This window comes from Amblyomma americanum, chromosome 3 (assembly GCF_052857255.1).
Source record: "Amblyomma americanum isolate KBUSLIRL-KWMA chromosome 3, ASM5285725v1, whole genome shotgun sequence".
Lineage (NCBI taxonomy): Eukaryota > Metazoa > Arthropoda > Arachnida > Ixodida > Ixodidae > Amblyomma > Amblyomma americanum.
In genome coordinates, this window is record NC_135499.1 from 131,434,117 (window position 1) to 131,453,990 (window position 19,874).

The 19,874-nt window shown below is 47.3% G+C and overlaps 1 protein-coding gene across 10 annotated transcripts in view; it reads right to left on the reverse strand.

Annotated features, from left to right (window-relative positions):
- Positions 1-19,874, reverse strand: part of Epac (Exchange protein directly activated by cAMP) — a 296,847-nt gene that overhangs the window by 64,491 nt on the left and 212,482 nt on the right. For all 10 annotated transcript variants that reach the window (XM_077657880.1, XM_077657879.1, XM_077657882.1 and 7 more), the window contains one exon: positions 307-479. In XM_077657880.1, the coding sequence (XP_077514006.1) occupies positions 307-479 (173 nt within the window). The remainder of the gene's footprint in view (positions 1-306; positions 480-19,874) is intronic.

Below are 19,874 nucleotides of genomic sequence, written 5' to 3' on the forward strand. Positions count from 1 at the left end.
GCGATGTTATCTCATGGCGGTAGCAAGCCACGAAATCTCGAAACGTGATGAGTAGTTGCTGCCACAGATGGCGCTGTGATCTGAAGGTGGTAGCAGACTCCATGAAATCTCGAAACGTGATCAGCAAGAGCTATAACGCTCTTAAAATTCATCATCACTGTCAGGAAGAGGAGCTGTCACTTCGGCACTTCGCGCCACTGCACGCAGCATGTACATATCTACACGAATGCGCAATGGCGCAGACCTATCGTAGGCAGCGGTACCTGGAGCACACCAAAATCGCCGACAATGTCGACTGTGGCTTACCTGCGACACGAGCAGCCGGTTGCTGTGAAAGGGCTCGGTAGGCGACGGCGGATGTCGCGAAGGTAGCGGCGCTGGCTCCGCCGCGGGCGGCTTGGCCTGCGCCGGCGCAGGAGGCGGGATGGTGCGCAGGGTGCCGTTGGACTGCGCCCGGCTTTCGCGACGCCGCGTCGAACCTGCCATGTGCCAGAGGAGAAGGTCATTAGAAGAAACCCAGTTGTCGCCGGCCACGGACAATTCGAGTGAAAGCAATCATCGCGGCAAAAGGCACGTTTATACCTGCTACGCACAGCCAACTTAACGGCTGAAAAGGTAACATGATTTCACTCTAGACAGAAAACCGGTAGAAAGCAGTGGAAAAGGCAGAAGAGCGATCATAGCAAAAGAACTGAAAAAGGGTCGTGTGGTATGCTTTCAGCGCAAGCTTAGTAAAAGGACTGCTGCCTTCCACGCGTCCTCGCCCGGTAAGGAAAAGAAATCACTACAAACATGGCACACACAAAAAAAAATAAGCTTCGCGGTCTCACAGGCAGCAGCCAGCTCGATAGGCATGAAATCATTGCGAGCAGATAGAAATAATCGCTAACCAAAGTGCATTGCTAGTGCATCTACACTGTCGTCACCCTGCACAATGCAACATCCGAAATCCCGAAGGTGATCCAACAGAGTCATCATTTCCTCCTTCGACAAGCTTTCCGCGCTTCGCAAGGAGCATTAGGTTCTCCCGCCGTATGCTAGAACCGTGAACGACCCAATGCCCGGAGGCTAGCGTCCGGTCCAAGAAATGAAAAGCTGAGAGCCAGTTCCAGTCTTCCACAGTCGCGTGCTTTTGTATGCGTCATATATCCGAAAGCCGGCAACGGTCTGTACTTTGCAGAGACTGGGAGCCAGTTTGAAACATTCCTGCTTTCCACAAGGAAATATGCTTGAAAAAATGCAACCAACTAGCAAATCTTTCGAAGATCAGTTCATGTCATGTGCGGTAGGCTGCCGGCGGAGCTTGCCTGTTCAACACTCGTTCAATCACCTTCGCTGAAAGATGGTGTTCAAGAAAGTCATTCACTTTACCGTTGTTCTCAAAAGATTTGAATGTTTCAAGCATTTCAACATGAAAAGTCTCCTGCAGCCAAAGGGCCTAGGGCCCGCGGTTATTGCTTTCTCTTTGATAACGCGCGCCGCAGCCTAATGACACGCAAATAAACGGGGGAAAAAAGCTGAGATGAAGGCACAAAAGACGAAAGGTAGCAAACGCGAATACGCAGAGGTTTAGCGATTGTGAGAAAAAAATTCATAATTGGAAATTGTACTGCCATGCAAGAGAATGAGAGAGAAAGAGAAAAAATTTTCCATAGTCCGACACGCAGTTCTAGCCGTGCGTCTGCCCACTCCTCTTAGTGGCCCAGTGTACCCGCATATTACTGACGATGGGAACTTCCTTAACGATGGTGAAAAGCGGTGAATAGGGCGCTTGAATTTCATTACGCTGACGTGCATGCGCAAAAACTATTCAGCTCACAGCGGGCTTTTACTTTTTGAGTCATTCCGCTACTTCAAGCTTTACTCCATGCAAGGTCAAAGACTCGACAAAGTGCAGCGTCTTAAGACGTACCGCTAGAAGAAACCAACTAAAGATCAAAAGATCTCAAAATGTGAGAACAAGGGCTCCCATTACGTTACGTAGGTTTAGAGCGTAAAAGAGTCATAAGTGCTTCATTACACAGGTAAGAAACAAGTTCATTGCTTGGTTACCTTTGGCAAACAAGGTACAAAAAGTCTTACGCCACTCGTTCTCCCGCTGGAGCAAAGTAATAGCAACAGTTGTGCCACACCAACAAAACTGCGCCCACTGAGTGCATGACCTCTTGGTCTACCTAGACCGTTTAAAATACCACACCTCTTTGATCATACTATTGTAATGCTTTCTGACGAGCTAGTAGGTATACGTTCATTTTTGAAAGGCTGCACTTCTATCTTGTCGTCTCTACCCCTCTTTTTCCAGTGAACATCTATTTAGCGCACAGCCTGTCGAAAATTTGATCATACTTGTTCCAAACCTTCATTCCAAAACCCGGCTGTGCCCCGTGGCCGCTTCACCGATATTAACTACTTCTACGCCTCTTATGAGCTGGACAACAAGTGATTGGCGGCACCCTAAACTTTTCCTTAGCAGATAGTCCGGATGCCGCTGGTGGCATGACATTCAGCTAACGTCCGAACTTCGGTCCAGTCAGAGCGCTGATTCCGATGCGCAGGTTCTATGCGCAGCATGTGAACAGGCGAGATTTTGGTTACGGCCTATACAACGTCGCCGTTTGCGCCATCGGCAACGCCTCTTATTCCGGAAAAACTTCCTCACATAGCTGTTGGTGGACACCTCGCGAAAATGCTGCTCGTAACAATTGCGCCCCCTCACTCCCGTTCCTCTTTTTCAACCACTGCTTTCCACAAGCAAAGCCTTAAAGTGTTTCCGACAGCGCAGATAAAGCCTTGAAGTGCTATGGTAAAAATGTGGCGAGAGTTTAGTTTTGCATGCGCCATTGTTAGGGTTTTACAGTTCACTTCCTCGAGACGAAGGGAAAATGCGAGAAGCATCAAAATGGTTCCCGCGTTTCGACGATGAAAACAGAAAACGGCTGTGCATGAAAGAATCGCATGAAAAGCTCCTATCACACCACTTCCCTAAATATAAAGAATCATCATCATCATCATCAGCCTGACTTCACCCACAGCAGGGAAAGGACCTCTCCCATGTCTCTCCAATTAACCCTGCCCTTTACCAGCTGCGCCCACCGTATGCCCGCAAACTTAGTCTCATCCAGCCACCTAACCTTCTGCCACCCCCTGCTACGCTTGTCTTCTCTTGGAATCTACTCCGTCACCCTTAAGGACCAGCGGTTATCTTGCCTTCGCATCACATGCCCTGCCCAAGCCCATTTCTTCCTCTTGATTTCGACTAGGATGTCATTAACCCTATTTTGTTCCCTCACCCACTCTGCCCGCTTCCTATCTCTTAACGTTACACCTATCATTTTTTTTTTTCATGGCTCGCTGCGTTGTCCTTAACTTAAGCTGAACCCTTTTCGTTAGCTTCCACGTTTCTGCCCCGTAGGTGGGTACCGTAGACAGAGAATAGCGAGAGGCAATAAGGATATCGGGTGTACACCCGTGAGCAACCGGAGCTGAGAGCCGCTGCCGTCAGACAAGGACACTTGTATGACTGCGGCGTAAACACGAGCTCCCTTGTACTGGGCATCCATCTTGGGAATCCGGTGAGCGAAGGGTGAAGGCTGGCGGAGGGACGGAGCAGCGGACGAAGTAGCAGCAGCAACAGAAGCCGCACGCATGTCGGCTTGCGAGGGGCAGTGTGAGTGATGTGAAAACGGAAACGCCCCGACGCGCCAGCTGCGCAGTAGCCCGGCGAAAGCCTCGCCCGCTGGCGGCAGCAACGGTCTCTGTCGTTGGACACCGTTATAGGCGAAGGGTCATCCCGCAGACCATTCACTACAGGGGTCCCTGCGGGGCTTCCTGGAGGTTTATCCAGCTTTGACTTATTTATTAGATGCAACCGTTCAACGTCTCCGAGCTGCTTCTCCGTCGACAGCAGTAGTACGACCAGTGCGAAGGAAATGTAAAGCCTGTAACTCAGGTGACTGTGTGCAGGCTATTGTCACGTGTCAAACCACAGAGGTGGCCAAGTGGTTGAGCATCCGCCTCGCATGCGGGAGGTGCGGGGTTCGATCCCCAGTGCCGCCGGGTACCCACCAGCGATACAATGGGTAAAAGCGTTCCCCTGGTCTGGTGCTCGGCTTATTTAGGGTGAAATGCTTGGGAAATGGGTCTTCGACCCCACCTTGAGAATTTGAAAAATACCTTGTGCCATGGCGCTCTTTGGCCATAGATGCCCTTGCGCCATAAAAATCCATCATCATCATCATCATCTATTGTCACGTGTCGAAGGACCTTTTGGAGCTGCACTCGGTATATCGCCGCTGCTTGATTTGGCTCCTCTTGATGTGGCAATGCCTGAGCCGACTGAGTAGCAATCCCAGAACATCTCACAGTTCACTAGAGTAATTTCATGAGAAACTTCCTTGTGTTTATTTAGACACTGCCTGCAGATGAGGAGAGACTGATGATCTAGTAAAATTCAAAAATCATCACGAACAAAAGTTGCTGGCAAGACGTGCGCTTCTTAGTGCTTCCTCTGTGACTTTTCTACCGGAAGTACTGCGAGGTGGCTAAAAGGCGCACGGGAGGGTTGATCAGTCGTCGATGTGTGGCAGCACATTAGTATCGGCTAGAGTGTGTGGGCGGCACCGTCCGCACAGTCCACCGCCAAGCGCCCACCGATAAAAATGCACCTCCCACCAACGAGCCACGCACCTCCCGCGTACGTTGCGGGTAGTCTAACCCCAAGGGTTCCACAGCGGTGGCCTAGTGGTTAGAGCGTTAGCTGTTCCTAGCTCTTTCCTCAGTTTTTTGCAGTTGGCGTCGGCGTCCGCAGGCCAAACTCCAGGAACCCAAGAGTAAAATTGCACTTCCGGAAACCCATTGGTGTGCTGTGCGATGTCAGTGCACGTTAAAGATCCCCAGGTGGTCGAAATTATTCCGGAGCCCTCCACTACGGCACCTCTCTCTTCCTTTCTCCTTTCACTCCCTCCTTTACCCTTCCCTTACGGCGCGGTTCAGGTGTCCAACGATATATGAGACAGATACTGCGCCATTTCCTTTCCCCCAACACCAATTATTATTATTATTATTATTATTATTATTATTATTATTATTATTATTATTATTATTATTATTATTATTATTATTATTATTATTATTATTATTAACCCACTGGTAAAAGTGAACCTCCGACATAGAAGCCCAACATGTCGCGCACCTCCCAGGGCTTCCTGAATACGATGCGTATGCTGTAACCACTGGGCCACAGCAGCAGGGCCCTAGTGATTAGGCTATCCCCTCTAATATATCAGCTATCATATTTCCTAATCATCATAAGCCCAGCTACTACTGTTACCAGCTCGTAACTGACATGTAATTTTTTTCTTCTCTCTTCTTTTCTCTAAAACCTTTTTTTGGAACAAGAGTTTTTCAGTGCAAAGTGTGCAATACTGCGCTTGAGGATAGCGTCTTACCATGCTGTGAGTGTCCCGCGTCTAATTACGCCGAGAGTGTCCTTCATTAGGTGTCTAGCTCTCTGCAATTACAAAGGTGTCCTGTGTAGTGCTACAAGCTCTTTCCAAAGTTTGCGCGCGGCAGCTTTGCGCATGAACTGGCAAGTAGTGGCAGCGGACCTATTTGCTGGCGCCCACATCTGCTTTAACAATCATGTCAACCGTGAAAGGAACTCGCCCGTCAATGATGTGCTGCTAATTTTAATCTCCCTTTCGTGCGTATAACCTATAGTACAGGCTAATTCCGCAACTCACCGAGTTCCTTTCCCATAGTGCTGCTCAAGCCTTCCACGCGTTTGATATAATAACTACACGACATCGCGGACAGACGAGATATTCCTTTTTTTCTCTGCCTCTATTATTTAAGTGCTCCTGACTCTTAAACTGACTTCGTATACACTAATAGCGTATACACTAATAGAATCCAGCAGGTGAATACATGGGCTAAACCAAGATTTCCATCTTTCTTTCATATCTTCTCGGGGTATCTTTCACCACTGTTTCAATTACGCCGCAAGTGGAACGGGCAGCTAGCAGAGGGACTGACAGAGAGCGACGTATATGTTGGAGAAGAAAGCAAGTACATTCTTTCCGAGCTGTCCATCCCAGCCTCTGACCGGGAGCGCGCGTTTAATACGGTTTATATATTAAGCCGCAGCCGCCGACGCGTGCCCAAACAAACAAAAAAAATGAAAAGGACAAGGCGACTTCTTGAAGAGAGTAAGATATTCGTGCCGGGAAAGCAAGTCTCGACTGGCTCCGCACGGCAGCTGCCGCGGAAGCTTTCCGGGAACTCTCCGGGACTGCGAATGCAGGCTAGGGGAAATGAAAAATGAGCGTCTGTTGCCAGGCGCCCGCCCCTCTTTCCCTCACCCTCAGTGTTGCGTAACGAGTTTGCCGACGTCCTGACACCACGACAGTTAACTGAACAAAGAACAGCGAGAACTGCGTCTACCAAAACTCTCGTACTGTTTCCTGCAGAGAGTTTGGCTGTTGTTTATTCTTGCGTCGTATTGCCGCCTATCGCGGTGAGACCTTACGAGAAAGCCGTCACAAGAGATAACGTGAATCGAGCATTTCCGTTGATTCTTGTATTTTCTATTCTCTTGGGCGAACTGATTTCAGGGAACAAGAATCACGAAAAGGAATCACAATCCACTGGCGCGACAGAATAAAGTTTCATGTCTGAGGGCGGGTTTCAGTGGAGAACACACTGCCTCGTCAGACCAGACGTGTTATCTCTTTAGTTTGCCTTATCTCGCGTTTGAACACGCCAGCGCTGACGCACGGAACGTCTTCCTAACGCTTGCTGGTCGTCTATCACTCCCTGTAGACTGAACGTGAAGCAATAACGGCAAAGTTTAGCCGACGTGCTTTACAGAAAGAACAAAAAGCTGATGAAGCCGAAAGTTTGTGCTTGGGTCCGCGGTTGGCCTTTTTTTTGCACAGAACTGTTTCCGTATTCGTGTCGTACGCAAATTTCCTCGAGCCCGTGCTGCATGATGCGTTTTTTTGTTCTTTGCATAAAGCAAAGATAGAGTTATCCATTAAATATCCGCTCCTATATCGCAATGACACGCTCATCTGGTGCAAAGTTTCCTGGCGTTGCAGGTACTTTCATACATGCAGATACGTTCGTACATACAGGTTCAGACATTGCGGGCTTAACGACACAAAAAATGCTGCGGCTCTTAGTTTGAAATGGTTCAGGCGTTGTCAGCATTTGACCGTTTGCCTACACCGCTCAAGCGAGAGGTTCTGTGGCATAAAAGCGTGGTCGAGAATATTCGTTGTATTCTTGATGAACCGCATAATGAAGGGGTCCCATGAAATCTGTCCTTTCGGAATGAAGAAGATTAATAAACGATGGCGTTTTAATTCGACAGCATTATAAGCGTCATCACGAAGAAAATATGCCGTCGTTCATAAAATCTGCCCATTGGCTGGAGGAAATTCCCTTACAAAAATGGTTAACTTTCTTTAGAATTTGTATTAACTTTCTATTGATTCTATCCGGATTATTTTAACTTTGTGAACATTTTTAATACAAAGTTGGCAGACGGTTACTTTTTTGTATGTGGTCCTCTCAATAGAAAATTACCAAAAATTAACTTTTACATTCTATGCGCATTTGTTAATACAAAGCTGGTAGATAGTTACTTTATATATACTCTTGTCAATAGAAAGCTACTAGAAAATCGTGAAGCAGTTTGACACGTCAAGAGAAATAAATCACCTACTAAGAGAGAAAAAGTTGACTGTAGAGCCCTTTACGCTACTTGACACCGATGACTTTTTCTTGGAGTGCCACAAGAAGGGGAAGAATACGTAACAGCCTAGAGCAATGGGCTGGACACTGTATCAATTTCCCAGACTTTCTCAAAAGGGGCGTATTTACAAACTGGTAACTCCTCCCAAACGTACCATGATACTGCTGCACCACTTACTTCCTTGTCCTAGCCTTCTCTCTTAGGGTAACTATGAGCTGCAGTGCACGGCCGCCTATTTGAGTCCAGCCCTCAGGCCGTGGTTTCATGAATGAAATCAAATGACCAGTTTGCACAAAGCGTTATGAGCTCTAGACACCTACAAAGGATGTATGCTCACGCGTACCTTCCCGGAAATCGATTTTAGAAAATTTGCCACGGCTGAAGACGGGCTGTCACCGGTCGCTCAGCAAATTATTAAAAAAAAATTAGTCCTTTTCCGTAGCCACGCATTAACATGACCACGGTTTGCACAAAAGAGCGCGACTCTACTCTTCTCCACCCAGCACTCCCTCCCATCGGGAACGCGCGCGTTCGGAAATCGAGCTCTTAGTTGATGAACTTGACTTGTATAGCAATTCAAAGATTCACGAACGCTGGTCGCTAGCGTCGAATACTTGTAAAAGGCAAGGTATTCTGCACTGTTTGCAGTAGATCGACTAGATCTCCCCGCTGCACAAACAGCGAGCTTCCGTGAGCTCATGTCTGACGGATGGTGAGTACGAACAACGCCAGTGCTTAAAGCCGTTTACCCTTGTAACGTTCGTCAAAATATACTACGTTTCCTTGAACAGAAAAACGAAATAAATGTGAGCACGAAACCTAGGCTGAAGACTCCAGTAAAGCCTCACACTTTAACTCGGCAAATAACTTAAACTCTGTTCGCTTTCTAACCATTTCCGGCAGTACGCGCTAATAAACGAGGCAGTGAACAGCTGTGTCCGGTAAAGGATGTCAACATCGCCTCAAATCTAATCTAAGTTAGAAGAAAGTGAACAGCTGGTCCAAATCATTTGAGTGGCCTTGCAGTACGTCTATACTTCTCCCTTCTTTGAAGCTCTCCTTCATTTCCCTTCCCTCGCGGTGCGGCTGAGATGTCCACCCTGGGTGAAGTAGTTGCTACGACTTCCTCGTAAACCAACCCGCCCACCCACCCACGTATGTTGCTGCATGTATGTGTCACCACGACCGCATCTCCGGTTACCATCAATGCAGGAATCTCTCATCTGTCCGCGTTAAGCGAAGGACGTCACGTCCCATCGTCTATATAGCTGCTCTCTTTAAAAAGCTGCTTACTTTCGCTCTGCCCAGCAGCCTTTGTTATCCCGAACCTTCACACCCACGGACACCGCACAAAGAGCACCCCCCCCCCCCCCCCTCCTAGCCCGAGGCAGTAGTGCGGTATACACACAGGGACTGTCACGACCGTGGCGCACGCTCAGCCGTGCGGCACTGCGCCACGAAGCACCCGCGGAGCACGTCCGAGCGGATCCGGTGACCCGAGACCCTCGTCGCGTCCACGCTGGAACACAAATGAGGCTCAGCGCGGACAGTGCGAGCGCAGAGGCAGCGGCGATTCGGTTTCCCGCCCACGGGTTAAAGGGAACGTGTGCGGACGGTGCCAGCCCGACTTTCTCGGTGGCAGCGTGGGACGGAAACGCCGGCGAAAATCTCGCCTACTGCGGCGATTTCGCCAACGGTGGTATGTATGTATACACACGCCTACATGCACTATTTATATATAAAGGATTTCGCGGAGCTTGCAAGCGGCTCGACTCACTCAGTGAACAGGAAACGGCTGCAAGGACAAACTTCGCGCTTCCGCCGCCCTGCTGTTCTAGTTTCTTTTTGTTTTGTTTTTGTTTTTGTTTTGTCCCGGACACGCTATGGCGACGTTGACAGGCTGCCTACGCAGTCAACTCAAAATAGAGGGTCACTGCCGCTCGCACTGCCCGATAAGAAGGCAAAAAAAAAACTGGAAATGAAATCACACGTTCGCGCACCCGGAACTGGCAAAGTCGATGTTTTAACTGCGTGCGATTCCTCACAATAAGAGCGCTATTTTAGACGTCCACGCTTGCCGCTGTTTGTATTTAGAGCTTAGGCGGGCACACGTGAATTACTGCATTTCATGAATACCGGGAAAAACGTACAAGCTTCGCCGTAACCACAGCTGTGTATGAAGGCGCCGCAAGGAGTAATGAGGGAGCAAAACACCGCGATCAATACCGCAAAAGCGAGACGATTAGTAATAAGCCGCAGAAATTAAGGAGCTCAGAAATTGTGCACACGGACAGACTTGATTGCTACTGCGCCTGTACAAGAAGGCTGGCAGCGGAGAAGAGGTCGTATTAGGTTACGCAGCCCCGATTGTTCTTCGAAAACCGAAAATGTTCAGCGAAATAATCTCAGACAACCTCTGTGTTTCTATTATTCTGCGAACACAGAAGTGTGCTGCACGCTAGCACTGACAACTAAGCTCCGTTTTTCCTACGTCTCATTGAATTTCGGGTACTTTTGCAATGTTCAGTCAACATTGAGTTGCCACCCAACTGGTGGAATATTTCTAGTCAAGATATATAAGTGATTCATACGTCCTAATAAGTGATTCACCCTTGAAGAAGTGTACTTGAAATAAGCCGGTAGGTCGCCCCTGTACAGTTGAAACATGAGCAGCGAAATACAGTCGGTAAAAATAAGCAGTCAGATCCCGACCTATGTGCGTTTTCTTTTTTTTTTAACGTGCTGGGTTCTTTCAGTGCTCTTCGGCTAAATGCGAACTGGCAGCAAGGTGCTGACGCATCCTTACGTATGCTTAATGTCCCCATACGTAGAAATTAAAAACAAAACGCAAAAATGCACCTTATTCTGCACCCCGTACGATTATTGATTCCGTTTCCTCCTGATGATCTCCGCAGCAAACCCGCAGATAATAAAAAAGCGAATAAGAAAACTGTCGGTCTTCATCTTCTCAGTATCATTGAAAAACTCTTCCTTACTCGTGCTCAATGAGGATCGAGAGAGAGAGAGAAAAAAAGAGAAGTGCAGACCGAAATGAACAAATAAACTCTCCAAGCAAAATATGCCGCCACTTGATCGTTTGGCAAACGAAAATAAACAGCCGTACGTCGGGGACGCAGTGGAGACTTATTTTTTGCTTATTCGTTCGTTATTTTCCGCGCTATCGTGATGAAAAGCGTCGTCACTCCGAAGCTATTTTTAGCAGCCTTGGTTTCAAAAAATGCGTGTGCTCTCGCACTGGATGCACGGCTTTGCTCTGACTCAATGGCCCTACAAAAAAAAACACAAATACAAACGAGCAAACGACATTAGCGTCAAAGAGACTGGCTCGCATTGGATCTACGCTAAAGCTACTTCTGCGAGACCTTTGTAAAGTGGAACAAATAGAAATTTTTGGATTTTCTTGCTTCTTATATGTTTTGTTTTGCGTTCAAGCATAAAGCAGATTTCAAGAAAACATTTTTCAGGGGCACCGTTTGAAAACAGATAGGCATCTCCCATTATTCCAGTTCCGTGGAATGATATGGTCCTATGCACGCTGTAGCTGCCACCGTTCTGGACATGTCTATGCCGAGAACAGCGTTGGTGTTGTTGTTGACCCCGGGTTTTTTTTTTTTTTGAAAAACACCTAACCTTAACTCCTGCTTTCTTTTTTACAATTTTTGAACTGAAAAGTGTACTCTTAACCGAGATGAGCACGCTCTCGCCCAAAACCCGGCATTTTCAGAATCCTCAACTGCCTACAGCAAACACGCACCCTGGCGGCGGAAAAATGCTAATGCCAACCGTATCGTGGAGCCCGTTCCCGCGCAATAAATGACGGGCAATGCATTAGATGAGCTGGAAGGCCACGATAAAAAAAATTAAAGGAAAATACCGCGCTAAAACAATGAAAGAAAAACGCCTCGATGTTCGTGACTGTGGCAGAGTCAAGCGGAAATAAAGCATCCTGCTCACTAAAAAAATTAAACGTCAGAATACGTATTACCGCTATATATTCACTGTCTAGTGCCGGCACCGTGAAGCCAGGTCATGAAAAAAAGAAGAAAAATTTCCTGCATGAATTTTCTCTGGGTTAGAAGTCAGAAACAAATACGTGAAGCAAAGCACGACAGCACGATGCAAAAAGAGAATGTCGATAAGGGCAATTTTTTTTTCGAAGCGTTGCTTTTCGTGCATTATGATTGGCGCATTCCAAAAAATGTGGTACTTATCTTCCATGACAGCACGTGCAGGATAAAAAATTAAAAAAAAATATGGCGCGTACCAGACCCAGTAGGAGAGTATTGTATATGCTCTATAGTTTAAGGACAGGTACAGCGCTCTTCCATTTTGTGCGTAATAAAAAAAAAAAGAATAAGCAACAGGGTGAATTGATGCAAAGCGTTTTTCGTGCGTTGAGAAATCTCTGCAGTTCCATTAGGCCGAACCGTAAAGCAAGCGACAGCGCGACATCAGGCAATGCTAATTCCTGAGTAGATGCTTTGTGCTTTATATAAGCCTTCTTTCGTAACCACTTCTTCTAAATGCGAACCATATCTACTAGCGCATCAGACCAGTGTATGCTCAATAAGAAACTCTATAGCCCTTATTAACTCAACTCTGAGCTCATATTACCTGTTTTCGAGGCCAACAGAGCACCAAACGCAACTATATATTAGATTCTGCCTGGAATAACGAAGATTTAACTTAACATTGGGGTATAACGCATACCAGCATGCAAAGCTGTACTGAAATGAACTTATAGTCCATTGCAATGATACGCTAACATATTTATATCTCAGCCAACGAGCAACAACCACGGCACAGGTTCTTCACAGGGATCTCTATGTATACGTGCTGCTAATTGCTACATATCTGGTCATAAGCCGAGCACGGCGCGTAGTGTGGCATCAGTTCATATCTCAACAGTTGCTTACTCGAACATGTGTCGAGTTGACACTTTTGCTATGGCCGCCGCGGTGGCTCAGTGGTGGCTCAGTCGCTAAACTGCATACTCTAAAGACGCAGGTTCGATCGCGGCCGCGGCGGTCAAATTTCTATGGAGGCGAAATTCTAAAGGCCCGTGTACTGTGCGATGTGAACGCATGCTAAAGAACTCCAGGTGGTCGAAATTTCTGGAGCTCTTCACTACGGCATCCCTCACAGCCTGAGTCGCTTTGGGACGTTAAACCCCCATATATTACAAACTGAATTTTTGCTAGGATGAGTTGATGCAAAAATAATTTGTACTTCCGTGTGGCAGTGCGTCGTCGCAAAGGACAAATGCGTCTTCCTTTTTGTTGTGGTTGTTGTATTGATGCGCATTAAACGGCCACGTGACAAGGCGGCTCAATTTTTTTGTCTCTGTTTTGTTCCTTCTTTCGGACGAAAAACGAAAAAGAAATCACTACGTCGTTTTACTCAGCAAAATGTCGATGCAGTTCTACGTTAATTCTTCATAACCCGGCCAAAGCCAACAGAGGGAAATCTTTTTGCGAGAGTTTTTTCTAGAGTTCGGAGCAACCTCGCAGGTTTTCTTCAGAAGAGCCGCCCATCATTTCGACATTTTAGCTGCTGCGGTTGTTTTGCATTGCTTTCACGATGACGATGATAGTAGGCACACATGCAGGCGAAAAAAAAAAATTAACATCTGCAGACGCTTTCACAAATAAGCAGGGACACAAATGTGAGATATTTGGTCAGACGAAAAAAGAAACAGCAGCAAAGAATATCGTTCGATCAAAATGCCAATTTTTCGGTCTTCGGTTACATTTTCGTGCCTGCCTCTTTCACTCTAAACACGAATGCGCGTAAACAGGCGTAAAAAAGGAAGCAAGTTCGTTCTCATCTAGTGCACTCCTTTTATAAAAAGTAGTTCACTAGCTGGTCTGTTTATTATTATTATTATTATTATTATTATTATTATTATTATTATTATTATTATTATTATTATTATTATTATTATTGACCTAAATGTACCTGCAGCGGGTACGTAGTGCCTGGCTTCGACGCCTGCTGCAACTCGCTTTGGAGGCGGGTGAAAGTGCTCGCGAACTTGCATGTAATTTAGCGACACACAAAACAACACAATACGCCAACAAAACGCTGCAACAGACCGCAGACGGCGATATAACAGTATAACAAGCGACTGGAAATAAGTAAACTAAAAGACTGCGCGTAGATTATTGCCACGAATTCAGCACCATCGCGCGGACCGAAATAGAACGAATAGAAAACAGGGCACGAGTTATGCCCTTAACCTCTTTTTTTTTTTTCCTCCATCGCTCTTCACTGGTTGGTGCCATGTCTCTCTGGACGGGTGTGGATAATAGAGAGCTGTGTTTAGTCTCCAACACCCCGACCGCCTGAGCGCGTTATAAGAAAGGCGTACAATGTCACCACGCTCAAAAAGAGTATGGACAACTCCTGCTTCTAACACGACGAAAAAAAAAGAAAAAAAAACTATCGTCGATACCGCAAAGCTCTCAGGGCGCCTGAAGGAGATTTGCGCTTCTCTCCAGAGAAGATTGAAAAGGCTAAATTTAGCGTTTCGGCGTACGGCGAACGCAGTTTTTGGACGGTAGTTGAGTCAACCACAGCTGCCCATGTAAGTTGACAAGAGGGAGACAGGTTTATTTACAAAGAAATGCTGAGAAAGTCGGCACCAGCACTCAATCTGTGGCTTGCTAGTCTGCACTGGTGTGTGTGTGTGGGGGGGGGGGGGGGGGAAGCAGAGAGGGATGTGATGAGGAGGAAAGATGTGGACATAGGAGCGAAGTGCAAATATACAAAGACACCCGAGATGAGGAGCCCAATCACAGCCGCCAGCCGGGACTCGCCGCAGCGTAAGAGGCGTAGGAACGCGCTAACTTTGGTAAAGCTGAACGATAAACGTGACAGCCGTCTTTCGTAGCTGGCTACAGGCGATGGAACCCACGTGTCTTTCTTTAAATAGACATAGCTATCTCGCCGCCGTGCGGAAGAATTTTGTTGGAGCAGCAGTGCCTCTCTTAGCGTGGAATGGACATGGGTTGGTAACACATTTGTGCAGGGAAAAGGTGGACACCGCGTTTTTTGTTGCATTTGGGCTCCTTTTTGGGCTGCATTTCACTTCTGTGAGAATTTTACGGGAAAAAATAAAACCGCCACGCACGTGGCAGGGAAGGATATTGCACAGCGCTGATAGACAATGCGGTGTAAAAATGAAACGAGTAAAAAATTCGAACAAAGCTTTTTGTTCATCTGTTCGCGCAATTCCTCTGTCTGCAACAGGATGTGTGAAGTTCACAGGACACTTGCGCTGATGTGATATCTTTTTGTAAAGGCCCTTTAGAAGGAAAAGTTATCCTAGCAAAAGGCATCCTAGTCCATTAGAGTTAAACGCGGAAGAGTTATGCAGTGCTCGTAAGAAACCAATAGCGAGTTAGGAATGGCACTGATGTTGGCGTCACTCTGCAAGCTATTGTCCCACAAAGGATAAAGACGACGTGACGTTGTTGCTCGATATTCAAGAGATCGATAAGAAGCAAATGAGTCCATTAATGACGACGTGTTTACAAGGAAAGAGAGCATATTTGTCGTGGAAAGTTTTGCTTTCTTCTTGCAAGTGTTTCGACGCGTTTGACATGGTGAAAGTAAAATTCTACACAAACTAACAGTGCGTTCAAGCCGAGGATTCACCATATAGAAATATTTTTTTTTCATTTCTTTCAAGACGTCGCACAACCAAAGTCGCTCGCAAGTTTCGGCAACAAGAAACAACACGCGCAAAGTATAAAACGCCAAAGTAGGTCAAGCCGCTAAATGAACGGAGAGCGATAAGCCTTAATCATTTTCGCAATAATAATAATAATAATAATTGGTTAGGGGGGAAAGGAAATGGCGCCGTATCTGTCTCATATTCGTTGGACACCTGAACCGCGCCGTAAGGGAAGGGACAAGGGAGGGAGTGAAAGAAGAAAGGAAGAAAGGGGCGCCGTAGTGGAGGGCTCCGGAATAATTTCGACCACCTGGGGATCTTTAACGTGCACTGACATCGCACAGCACACGGGCGCCTTAGCGTTTTTCCTCCATAAAAACGCAGCCGCCGCGGTCGGGTTCGAACCCGGGAACTCCGGATCAGTAGCCGAGCGCCCTAACCACTGAGCCACCGCGGCGGGTCAAAATAATCATTTTCGCACGTTTTGTTTTTCGGCACAACTTCTCTCCCCTCCACATAAAGCCCGGATGACGTTGCATGCAGCATACAAGCGCCACTTCTCTCCCGTTTCTCTCTGGGCAAACAACGACGTTAGCGACAACAACGCATATCATTTCGCTACACCGACGTTGTGGTACAAAACTCTAGGCGACGCCAACGAAAATAAGGCTGCTACACAAATTAACAGGAGAGAAAGAAAACAAAACAAACAAACCGGGATAACCCGCGTAAGAGAGCGAGACCATTAAACATCGCCGCTCGCGTCGCAAAGGCGGAAACGCGAAATCGCCATGCTAGGACAAAAGCGAACGTAGAAAAACTTCCCCGAGCAAAGCTTGTCCATTAAGGCCGCTGCTTATGACAAGTAGGCCGTGTAAACAAAGCCGCTGCGCTGCATTCGTCGCCCCACGTCGTCACCATAAGGCGTAAAAAAAAAACAAAATGGAGAGGAAAAAAAACTGCGCTCGCGCTTGTATGAAACACTGTTATTGCTCAGTCCGCGTGTCTCTGTGGGCGCTTGCGTGTTTGTGTGAGTGTTTGTTTGCGCGGGTGTTTGTGTGCGTTCTTGCGAGTTTAGCTCCGAGAAGAGCCGTGGAAGGAGGCCGGACTTCGACAAAACGGAGACATCCATTACCCGCAAGTGCATGTCGCGACGTCGACGACCCGAAGCAGTGAAGCGCGTGGTCCCAAGTTTCGCGCACGGCGAAAGCCCCCAGTGCTCTTGGTCTTCATTACGCCGGACTCCCTCGCAACGGCAACGGGGCGACCCGCGGAGAAGGTCGTTGCGGCCTGGAACGGCTGCTTCCTCGAGCAGTGCCCGCCAGTGTGTGCCCGAAACAAGGGGTAAAAAAATAAAAAAAATGCAGCGGGGTATGGAACTTATGCGCGGTGCCCGGCGAGAAATACCGTCGTTTGCGAGATGAGAGCCACTTCTCTGAAGCTAAGCAAAGCGTCGTGCTTGTCAGCTGTGCGACAAAGGAAGCCTTTTTCTGTTTTTTTTTCTTTTTTTCTTTCCCTTCAACCAGTGAATTTGGGTTAAGGGGAATATGCATTAATGGGATAGAAGATCGAGTTGCTCGTAGTCCTAGCAGAGACTGCCATTGCGGAACAGTTGGATTTGCAGCATCAGCTGATGCAAATGAACGGAAAACGTTAGGGATTATGGAAGGTGAGAATGTCGAGAAAACAAAAACGTGAGCCTGTTCTCGGTTGCCTGGAAAACACATGAAAATTCGCCATCAATGCACGGCTTCACTTTCTTATTAACGATATTTTCTCAGAATACTTCACACTAATAACGGTTTAGATCACTTGTTCCCCGCTTGTACATCACACTAATAACAGTTTCAATCACTTGTTCCCCGCTCGTACACGCACTGGTCGCCGTCGCGCACTGGCAACTTACACCAAGTTGAACTGCAACAGCACTGCGTATGGATGCCATGAGTGGTTGGCTTAGGCATGTGCGGCGCTGTAGCACTTCCGGACGCTACTACTAAACCTGCTTAACCAATCGCTGACGGTGCGCGCTCTCTCCCTGTTCGTGCGCCGTTCGTAATGCGAAGAATGTCTAGCAGCCACTGGGATTCAGCGATCAGCCCTGACACTACGACTCTACGATCGACTCGCGAAATCCTCCGCCTCTACATCTCCAGTCTTAAATGTATCTCATCTTTATTACATTCCTCCTGTCATTAGCTCTTAACGCCGAAAAGGTCAGCTCGAAGTGCATCCATAGCTTTCGCTTTTATCATCGCAATCGCAGCCTCCAGGACACTCGAGTCTTCCTAGCGCATCACTTTTAAACATCGGTTCTTATCTTTCGGGCAAATCTTGTTTTCATCGTCCTTTTCCAAACCGTTTCACTCTGCACAGCCGGAACGGCCTCGCAAAAAAAAGAAGCAAATAATAGCCAGAACCCGAAGTGCTTTCACTACTGAGGCGTAGCCGCTGCTGCTTCTCCAAGCGCGCCGAACACAAGAGACTCGGGCGCTGTGTTCCTCCGAACGCCCCCATCGTTTTCGATCCAGGCCACGGCACGATGCAGCTGATGTCGGTTGCGATCAAGCAACGATGTCGAAAGACGGGCGCGTTCGGAGCGCTGCGCCGCTATGATTCCGGACGTGTTTTTTTTTTTTTTTGCCATCCTGCTTTACCTCACGCCATCCTGCGAAGGCTCTTGGAGAAAGTTGCAGGAGTGGGAAAGGAGGGAACGGCTGGAAAAGGTTTCTTCGAGCTGTGTGTTGGCCGTCGCACATTTCCCGAGCTCGGAAAGGCTTTGCTTCCTGTCTCTCGTCGGATCGTGATTAGACGAGACAGCAGCGTGAGAGACAACACGACGCAACGTCGAGCGCCCCCCCACGTGTCCTCCCCAGGTTCAACAAACACACAATACAAAGGCCCTGCAAAGCGCCCCGAAAGGTCGCGACGCAGGTCATGCGGAACTGCCAGAAACGGCCTCGTTGTATATAGTCTTCGAACACGAAGTACACTGTTTTCGTATATTTCTTCCGGTCATTACGCTGTATCGTGGGGGCAATTTCACGGTAAGTTCAACTGTGACGAAGTACCTACACAATTGGAACAGCCGTTTATGCCGAACGGAAAAACCAGTTCTACACCCATGTCGCGCATTCCTCTCGACCCAAGATCAATCTATTATTCCGCGGGCTGTATTTAGGCTAGATTCCCCGCCTCATCAAGGCTCTTGGCAGACATGAAAAAGACACCACAAAAGACAGAACCGCCTTCAGGCAAGATTGAGTCACTCTAGATATATTACTCGCTGCCGCCAAAGCCTCATTTCTCTTATATCCGGTCCATTATGCTCGCGGGCACAATCCCAAGAGAGTTTCGAGTCGTAGTGACGGAAATACCGTAATATATCATTTACTTCTCTCGTGCAGTCAGTGGCACGTGTTATCTCGTTTCTGTATTCTGCAAGCGTTTCTTCTGGCTCTAATTAAGGCTATCCAACCGCCGCGTGCTCGACCAATACAAGAGAATAATTACCCCAAGCACAAGCGCACAAGCTTCATATCGATCACCTATAGATTAACTATGCAAGAGTCTTCTCTAAGCGGTCTTTCTTGCTAGCTAGATGGTTAGACCACGTCGAAAACACATGTCGCTGAAACGTGAGCAGGATTTAATAACGGGGGCTTAAGCAGCTTCCAGAGTTAAAAGCGATTAGTCCAACGAACTTTTATGTAGCTAATGGAGCGCGTTCTCATTGCCAGAGAAAAGGAGAAACGCTGTCAGCATACTTCGTCAAAAATAGCAAAACAACGAAGAACGAAAAATAGTTCCTTGCTGCGGCTTTCTTCACCCAACTACTGCAACATTTGGTATATCGGAGGTGGAAAAGATGTTGCCCCTCTTGTATCCACAAACCAACCCAAGCTTAACCGAGAGAAAACGACATTGTCCTGTCATTTTTTTTTTTCACCTCTTGAAGCCATCTTTCGAGCAAGCCCTGTTCTCCTTTAGATCCTTTTTTTTTTTAATTCAGAAGAAGGAAAGTCTCGGCGAGAAGTGCAGTCAAATAATAAATTTAGACCTGCGAAAAATCTATTACTGTCGCTGGTGCGAGGCTAGGAACCTTCACATACGTTTTCTCTTTTGTTCAGTTCCTTTGATTACTCTGACATTTCATGAAGTTTCAATTGCGTGTAGTCGCACTTCCTTGGTAAATCTGTATTTCCTAAGTTCACGGCGTTGCTTTCAATATAATAATAGTAATAATTGGTTTTGGGGGAAAGGAAATGGCGCAGTATCTGTCTCATATATCTTTGGACACCTGAACCGCGCCATAAGGGAAGGGATAAAGGAGGGAGTGAAAGAAAGGAAGAATAGGTGCCGTAGTGGAGGGCTCCGGAATAATTTTGACAACCTGGGGATCTTTAACGTGCACTGACA